Source organism: Monodon monoceros, unplaced genomic scaffold (genome assembly GCF_005190385.1).
Source record: "Monodon monoceros isolate NGI ecotype Baffin Bay Population unplaced genomic scaffold, NGI_Narwhal_1 Super_Scaffold_12, whole genome shotgun sequence".
Lineage (NCBI taxonomy): Eukaryota > Metazoa > Chordata > Mammalia > Artiodactyla > Monodontidae > Monodon > Monodon monoceros.
Genome location: NW_021703768.1, coordinates 29,692,517 through 29,701,080, shown reverse-complemented (window position 1 = coordinate 29,701,080; position 8,564 = coordinate 29,692,517). Strand labels below are relative to the sequence as shown.

At 38.8% G+C, this 8,564-nt stretch overlaps 1 protein-coding gene across 1 annotated transcript in view; it reads right to left on the bottom strand.

Annotated features, from left to right (window-relative positions):
• SPEF2 (sperm flagellar 2) overlaps nt 1-8,564 on the bottom strand; it is a 174,360-nt gene that overhangs the window by 146,195 nt on the left and 19,601 nt on the right. Inside the window, 3 exon segments of the mRNA XM_029218282.1 lie at nt 3,045-3,109; nt 4,864-5,004; nt 5,586-5,756. Of these exon segments, the coding sequence (XP_029074115.1) occupies nt 3,045-3,109; nt 4,864-5,004; nt 5,586-5,756 (377 nt within the window).

Sequence of the window (8,564 nt, the reverse complement as noted above, 5' to 3'; positions counted from 1 at the left end):
AGGAGACTAAGGTAAATCTGTGAATCCAAATGTCAGGTTACAGCAGCAATTAAGTATTTATGAAAATTGTGTGGCATAACTTTTTCAGGTCCTTCATCAAAAACCTTACTATATTTTTACTTAAATATGTTGTTTAAAAGATTTTGCCTCAGATTGAGCATGGGTTAATAGCTCTCTCAACACTGTATTTATGTCACCAACAATATACTTAAGATACTGGCTCTCCTTTGTTCATCAGTCTGTCCAACCATCCATCTGCTGTCTTATGCCAATTAAGGCCTGAAGAAAGCTACGTGATATTTACTTGAATAAATATTCATTTTACTGAGATGTGGGTTTCTTGAGGGCAACAATTATGTTTTCTTTATATCTGTTTGCTTGCCAGGCCTCCATAGAGTTAATAATTGTACATGTATGAATTATTAGTGATAGGAACCCTGGCCAAATTTGTGTATATATATAAGCAGTTGCTAGAAGGAGACTAAGGTAAATCTGTGAATCCAAATGTCAGGTTACAGCAGCCAACAGCCTCAGCTAAAGAAACAAATAGCAGATGGCATTTATTATTTGTCTTAAAAAATAAAGAAATAGTTCATGTGGGGAAAAAGCAGCAGTGGTTGTTCTTGCATTGCTCTCACTGAGACATCATTTCATTCTTTCACAAAAGAGAAAAGATAGACTTCGAAGTGACATCCCTGGGAAAGTCTTTCAAAGGCAGGCTGTGAAAGGGACAGCTGTAGAAATTGCTCCTAAGGTCAACCCAAGAGATGATTTTAGTGCTCTCTGTCATCAAGTAGTGTGAAGTTTCTGGAAAAGCCCAGAACATGCTTGATTCTAAGCTAAGGATTCAGAATGAACTAAAGAAGCAGTGGTCAATAACAGAGATTAAGAACGGCCATATTGTACCATAGCTCTTTTCTCTTTAAAAGTTTGCTCTAGACCAGCGCTTCTCAACATTTTTTATTTGGGGGTCCATCAGAAAAAACGTCCTTTGTGAAGTGTACTGGAAGGGATTTGGAGTCACAGATGGGGCTGCTCACAGCCACAGGTGACTGGTCTAGGGACTCTAGCTGCCCCAGGCCCTATCCTGCTGCTCTGAGAAGTGAGGATGTCCATATCTCATGGGCCCGCAGCGGTAAATCTCTGGCAAGACCAAGTGGAGGCTTCTGCAGAGAAAGGACTTGTGATAGACACTGCTATTTCCCTCCCTTTTCCCTCGAAACAGAGCCACGGTTTTATTCAGGAAAACAACTTACCCAGCTAAAGTCTACAATTCCCAGCCTCCCAGTCTGCTAGGTATGGCCATGTGACTGAATTCTGACTAATAAGGCATAAGCAGAAATGTTATATGGGGCTTCTGGGAAGGCTCGTATAAGGAGCGATTTCAGATTGGATGTCCACTTTTTGCCTCTCCTCCTTCCTGATATTGGAACGTGGGCCAAATGGCCGGAGCCTTGGAAGCTATCTCTTATTTGCGAATGTGACTTTGAAGACAGAAACCACACATCAGGACAGTGCAACGAAAAGGAAGGCTCAGTCCTCGTTGACCTTGGAGCAGCAACACATGCCCTGGGCTGCTTACCTTCTGATTTCTGTTGCTATTATAGGAGAGAGAAGTAAATATCCATCTAATTTAACCCACTCTGGTTTCGGGGTTTCTAAGCTAACTGATAGAGAGGCCTAGGGTTCAGGTTGGGTTGGGAAGGCAATGAGGATGAGGGTGAATGTTTGTACAGGAAGGATCTTTAAAACACTGAACCACAGACAGGGCAAGGACACTATTGAATCAAAATGGATGCTGGTACAGGGATTGGGAGATGCTGCTGTGCGTGGTGCTGATTCTGGTTGCTAAACTGTGTGGAAATCGAGGCGTCCCAAGACAGGGGTGGGCTGCGGGGCTGCAGAGGGCACCGTTCACGAAAAGCAACAGAGTGTTTCGATATTTTAAGATGGTCATTCTGGTGGACACCGTTTGTTTATCACTCCGGAACATGTGGCTGGGGAGATGAGTGAAAGAGTTGGAAGAAGTGGAGTGGTTTCATGGGCCAAGGTCAAGGGTGGGCGTGGTGGGGGTCAGGTGCCAGCTGCTTGGGGGAGTAGGCTTGGGCTGTGGTTATTTCAGGAGTGAGGTGAGCACTGATGAATATGGGGAGGGCTCAGAGTAGGACATCAGGAGTTTCTGCAGAGGGAAGGGGGAAAGGCGATTAATGTATACATTCTTCATTCTGCTTCACTTTCCTTTCACACTTGACTTCCTCACCACTTCTCCTTCTAGCTTATTCTTATTCCTCCTCATTTGACTCTATTCCCTCTCCTCAAAGGTATTAATATGGAACTGAAGTATATAATTCATGTATATTTTTCTTCTTTAAGAGATTTATTTCCTATTCTATAAAACATAAAGGAGAAGAGTTTAGATAGTTTCCATGAAAAAAATGCAGAGAAATTCAAGCTGTTCCTATATGTGTAGTCCCTAATCAATTATCTTCTGTGAGTCAATGACCCCTAATAGGAAACAAAAGGGGAGAAGATCTTTATCTTTAGGAAAAAGAAGCCCATTAACCAGGCACTTTCTGTAAAGAACTCATTGAACTGTTCTAGTGACATTCAGTCAACAAACTCATTCAACAACTTTTTACTGCTGGTCCCTGTGCTAAATGCTGAGGATGTAACATGACAGCAGCCAAACTAGAGTCTAATAATGGCTTTTTTGTGACAAATGTAAATTAATAGTAACCTGAAAAAATGTTAGTGAGTGTTTAAAAAATATGTGTGAACTTACAAGGGTAAGTATAACACAGAAAAATAAATTAACCTCACATCTCGTAATAGCCACTTTCCCTTTTGATTTTACAAAAATTGTTAATGAACAACTAATCTGAATTTTAGCTCATTTATCTTCCTTAATATACGCTCTTAATGAAGATTCTACAAGGTGAAAATATCTTTGGAACAGCTATTTCAGGTAAACTATTTCTAAATATTCAAAAGTTAGAGTAGAACAGAATGCAGCTTTGTGATTACTGAGATAATTTGCATCCCACCTTTCTTTTGCTTGGAGATCCTTTTTTATTAATGCTTCAAACTTCTTAATCTCATTGGCCACATCCTTTAAAGGAAATTCATTATCAGTTTTTCACCTCTAAAAAACATTGAAAATTTTCATTTACCGCATTCATTTAAACGTATCAAGTGACATGCATTACTAATTCAAGCTAATTAGGAAGCAAGATCTGAAAAGCTACATTCTAGAATATTTTTCTATTCTGATTTGTTACTTTTAGACTAGGCTAAATATATATAAAAGAAGGTGAAAATTGCCTAACCCGAATCATTCAGTTCACAAGTCTAGCTCTGACGGTACATCAAAGGGCATTTAATGAGAATAAAGATTATCAAACAGTCAGGACGTGCATTGTTAATTACAATTCTTTTAAATGAGAATAAGCATTTTTTTGGACATAAATATTTCTTTTTTTTTTGCAGTACGCGGGCCTCTCACTGCTGTGGCCTCTCCCGTTGCGGAGCACAGGCTCTGGACGCGCAGGCTCAGTGGCCATGGCTCACGGGCCCAGCCGCTCCGCGGCAGGTGGGATCTTCCCGGACCGGGCCACGAACCCGTGTCCCCTGCATCGGCAGGCGGACTCTCAACCACTGTGCCACCAGGGAAGCCTTGACATAAATATTTCATTAAAATCATCTTGAGTGTTTTAAACATTTAAGGTTGTGCAACCTTACTTACACTATTAATTTGCTCTCTGAAAATTAATTTTAGCTAATCCTCTGCCTACTGCAAATCCTTATTAATAAGCTTTAACCAACCCAGGGAAACATGAGAATTAAATACTTTTACTAAAATGGGGTCAGAGAAAAAGCCTCTGTGGGTAGTACTTTTTAGAATCTAACTATAGGATTTTTTAATATTAAAAAAATGTGAATTAATATAAAATGCAATGGATTTAGAAATCAGAGAGACCTCTCAATCTCTGCTTTAACAGCACTGTGTACTTGGGTAAAACATGTCAGTTTTCTTTTTTTTTTTTTATTATTTTTTTTTTTCATGTCAGTTTTCCGAGTCTCATTTTCCTTATCTGAAAAATGGGGAAAATAATACCCTACTTAGAGAACTATTTACAAATTAAAGACGATGTGAGGTGCCCAGTCCACAACCGGCATATAGCAGATGATCAATAAACGGTAGTCATTAATCCTTTTTCTTAAGGGAGAGAATATCCCTAACAATCATTATAGTAGTATACAGTGTAGACTGCAGGAATTAGTATCAAAATGTAGTATTGTTCCCTTGGGAAATATAATGAGATTATATCCTATTGGAATGATCGACAGCTGGTATGGTCTAGTAAAATATCAATAGTGTAAGTATCTTAAATTTAAATATGATGAGAGCAAGCAAGTTGCTTAACGTTTCTAGGATTCATAGAAAGACAGTGCAGCATGGGGAGGAGGTATCGAGGAAAAGCAAATAGTAGGAATGGCACATGCATGGTGTGGGTACCTGGACTGGCCCCTGTTGTACCCATGGGTATCATGACCCATTACAACTATGCCACTCTGGCATAGTTTGTTAGTAACCACAGAATCCACAACACAGGAGCGGCACAGGTTCTGTCATTTAATAGAATTTGCCATCCCTGTCCTAAAGCTACGTTCTCTGCTTCTGAACAAATAACTATAAAATGGATTGGATATGCACATGGTGGAGGAGTTTTAAATAAGAAGGGACAATAACAGAAGTAATTCAAAAAGGAAGTAGGGAGTTCAGGGAAGTCTCTATATGTTTTAGGGAAAGATCATCCTTTCATTAAGATAAACACAACACATTATTAAAGGGTTATCACTTACCTCTGCCTCTGTTTTCTTTTTCAACGTTTTTTGAGTGTCAAGTGCTTTCAGAATACGGTTTGATGCGGGTTTAGGAATCTGTATGATAGCTGCTTGGATTTTAGCCATTATTTCATTTTGTCGTCTTCTGCTCAAGCATTGCTAAATATCCCATACACATTAGTTTAGTTATTCAGTTCATCAGAATAATACGCAATGTTATACACTCACAGGTACACAGATACACAAATTTTCCATTGAAATTTTCGGAACTCAGTAATTAACCAATGGACTGGGTGTTACAACTGTGTAATGTTAGGAAGCAAGTGTCAATATAACTTATTTTGAAAAGTGTGATACTGAAACACAATTTTGGAATCCCCAAATTATGCCGATCAAATGTGTGTATTTTCATTCTGGGTAGCAACCCTCCCCCATATCACTAAAGCATTTGAAGCATTCATTTCTACCAGACAACTTAAAAAGAGGTCAAGTTGTCCCACTGTTCCAAAGAATGGCAGTTCTAGTTCTTAGCCGCAGGGAGATGCGACCATCAGCAAAGGTGGAGACAGAGAAAGGGGAAAAGTGAGGGAGAGAAAGGTGAGAGCAGGCAGAGCATGAGGCTTATACCAGGAACCGGCAGCTCGGGCTGGATTCATGCCCATGCAATGCGTAATATAGACATAAGTGGCAAACAATATACTATGCACTAATGAGTTTCTGGGAAAATTGTCCTATAAAACCTTTTAGATTTTAAAAGATCTTTGTTCTTCCTGGAGTTTTTGAAATTTTTCAAGTTTCTCAAAATACATGTGGACAAGATCTTTGTTCGTGTGTTTATATTGTTCTTGAAACCTATGTGTAACCTGCATCAGATTGAAATCAGTTTGACGTGGTATCAGGTTTCTATGTCTCTAAATGAAGAAAGCATTTCAAGAAGATTTCATTATTAGAGAAAAAAGAGTATATTGTCATTATAAGCACACATAAAATTTGCCTTCAGAATAAAATTTCTATGAATTACTACTGTTGATGGCTAAAGCAAATTCAAGTCTCATACCAATCACTCACACCCTTAATTGATGTAAGGACAATAAAAATGCATGATATATGCTTTTATAATTAAACTTTTTGCCCTGAGTTTAATTTTCAGTGAATGGTATTTGTATCCTTACAAATACATTTTCATAAAAATAATTTATAAAACCAATTTCAACATAAAAGAGATAATATAAGAAGCTAGATTCTTTCCATTACTTAAGCCACTTCCTAGTAAAAAGTGAAGAAATAATGAAAACTTCCAGGCCACCGGCAATGAGGGTACAATAGTAAAAGAAAATGAACTCTCAGTGATGATTTTGAAGTGGGACACAGAGCAATGGCTAACGTATTTAACTAAAACTTTTATATTCGAAAGTAATCTACTTAGAAGCTGATGACTTACTAAAAAAATTTTTTTAAATGGTACCATTGCTCAAACCATTCTTGGTCCTTCTTTTCTAAAACTGCCTCAGTAGTTACTGACACTTACTCAGAAGATCAGTTAAGGCCCTGTGAGCTGTCTTTAAGCACTTACACACACCTCTGCTCTTTTCACTGTTAAAAATGTCCTGGCCTCCATCTTCACAGTGGCAACGAACATGTAAGGTCCTTCAACATCCTACCACCCCACTTCAACATGTATATATATATATATATATTTTTTTTTTTTTTCTTCTTCAACTTAATTCTATTTCCCCCCAGCCCAGGAAATATCCATTGAGCCATCAAATAGCCTGCTGTTAAATGTGTGGAGTCAGAGTGCCTAGGTTTGAGGTTTAGCTCTACTACCTACTAGCTTCATGAAGTTGAGCAAGTTACCTAATCTCTCTCAGTTTCATCATCTGTAAAATGGGAATACTAAAAGTACCTATCTCATAAGATGGTTGTGAAGGTCAAATGAGATAATATACATAAAGCACCTGGAACAGGGCCTGGCATCTCACTATGTATGTTCAATAAATTTTCATCATTATTGATATTAATATGTAATAGACACCTGCATCTTCTTCCATCTATATCAAAGAAAAAGGCATCTCTACTTTTTTCATAAGATATCTCCTCCTTCATCTGAACCATTGATTCATTCTTCCTCTTTTCTTCCCCAGAGGGTCTCCTTCCACGTGGGTCCTCACACCACTCATCACCTGCCACTGATTCTTTTTCTCAACTGCCAAGTTGTCCCAGTCTCCATGTCCATAAGATGAACAAATAATCTCATACTTCTGTTGAGCTTCTCCCCTGCAGCTACTGTTATTCTCTCTTCCCCTTTATCTCCACGTGTTTTGAAAGAATAGTCTATGCTCCATTCTTCCTCATCTCCACTGCAATCCATACCACTCTGCTGGAACATTTTTCTCTCCCCAAAACGTAAGCTCTAAGAGAAGCTTGGGGTTTTTCCTGTACTACTCACTTCTGAGTGCCTGACATAAAGTAGGAGCCCAACAGATCTTTGTTCAATAAATGAGTAATTGACTTTGGAAAGTCACCATGGCCAACATTAAACCCAATGGTTTTTTGTTTGGACTCAGCTCCACAGCACTTGTAGTACTTGTTAACACTGACTGTTTTATACTTTACAAAGAATTTTCTTATATATTGTTTTTCTTGAAGTTACCAAAAAACCTAACTCTCAGGCAGGTAGAGATAAACATCCTTGTTTTTACAGTTGGAAAAAGTGAGACTGAGACTGTTCCAGGGACTGACCCAAAGTTAACCAGCTTGCACGTGAAGGAAGCAGGATGAGATACTAAGTTATTGACTTTCAGCCTAATCTAATTTCTAGCTCTCTGTGGGTGCTGAGTTCATTCTGCTACCAGACTCATAAGGATGTCCACCAAGAGTAGACAAATCTAAAAGTGGAAGTAGCTCTCACATTTATTGTCATTGTTGCTTCATAAATTAAATTTTAAAATTTAATTATTTTCATTTATTTTTATGCACTACATCAGTACAGTACTCCCCATTATCCTACAGACCTGGAAAAGTTAATGGCCTTCACTTATCGTAAGGAAACAGCACAGGAACTACAGAGATTTGTCAACTAAAGAGTTGTATCAAATAATCAAGAGACACTTAATGAGTATTTGCAACGTTGAAAGCATTGTACTAGGCGTATTTCTTGAACTTGAGGAACTAAAAATCTTGTGAGGCCATATGACAGATAAATCATGAAAGTTAGTCAATACTATCAGCAACAGGAGGTTAACAGCAAAGAGTAACAATTACCTGTGCCCTACGAGCTCCGCAGAAAGAGTCCATGTATACTGGGAAGGCTGCACAGAGTAGACGGAGGAAAGTTTGGGGGAAGCGGAGAGAGGAGAAGGGTGAGCGTCGGTGGTAGAGAGGGAAGAGCAGAAATATACAAGTCCTATTCAAGGACAGGCTGCCAATCAATGCAGAAGAAAGGCTTTATGCTGAGGTTTACGAAGAAATGAAGTTAGAAAGACAGAATGAGACTCTTTAGTGAAAGAACTTGGATGCTAGTCTAATTTGGTGACAAGATTATTTGTAAATTAGCAAGGTTTCTGTGCAGAAGAAACCAACAAAAGTGGAACTAGGGCAGATTCACCTAGCGGTTGATTAACCTCCAGTAGGAAGCCTGAAGATCGGAAGCCGCATTAGTAGGTTACTGCAGTAGCTCAGCAGGAGGTCTGAGCAGATAGGATGGGGTAGAAATGGAA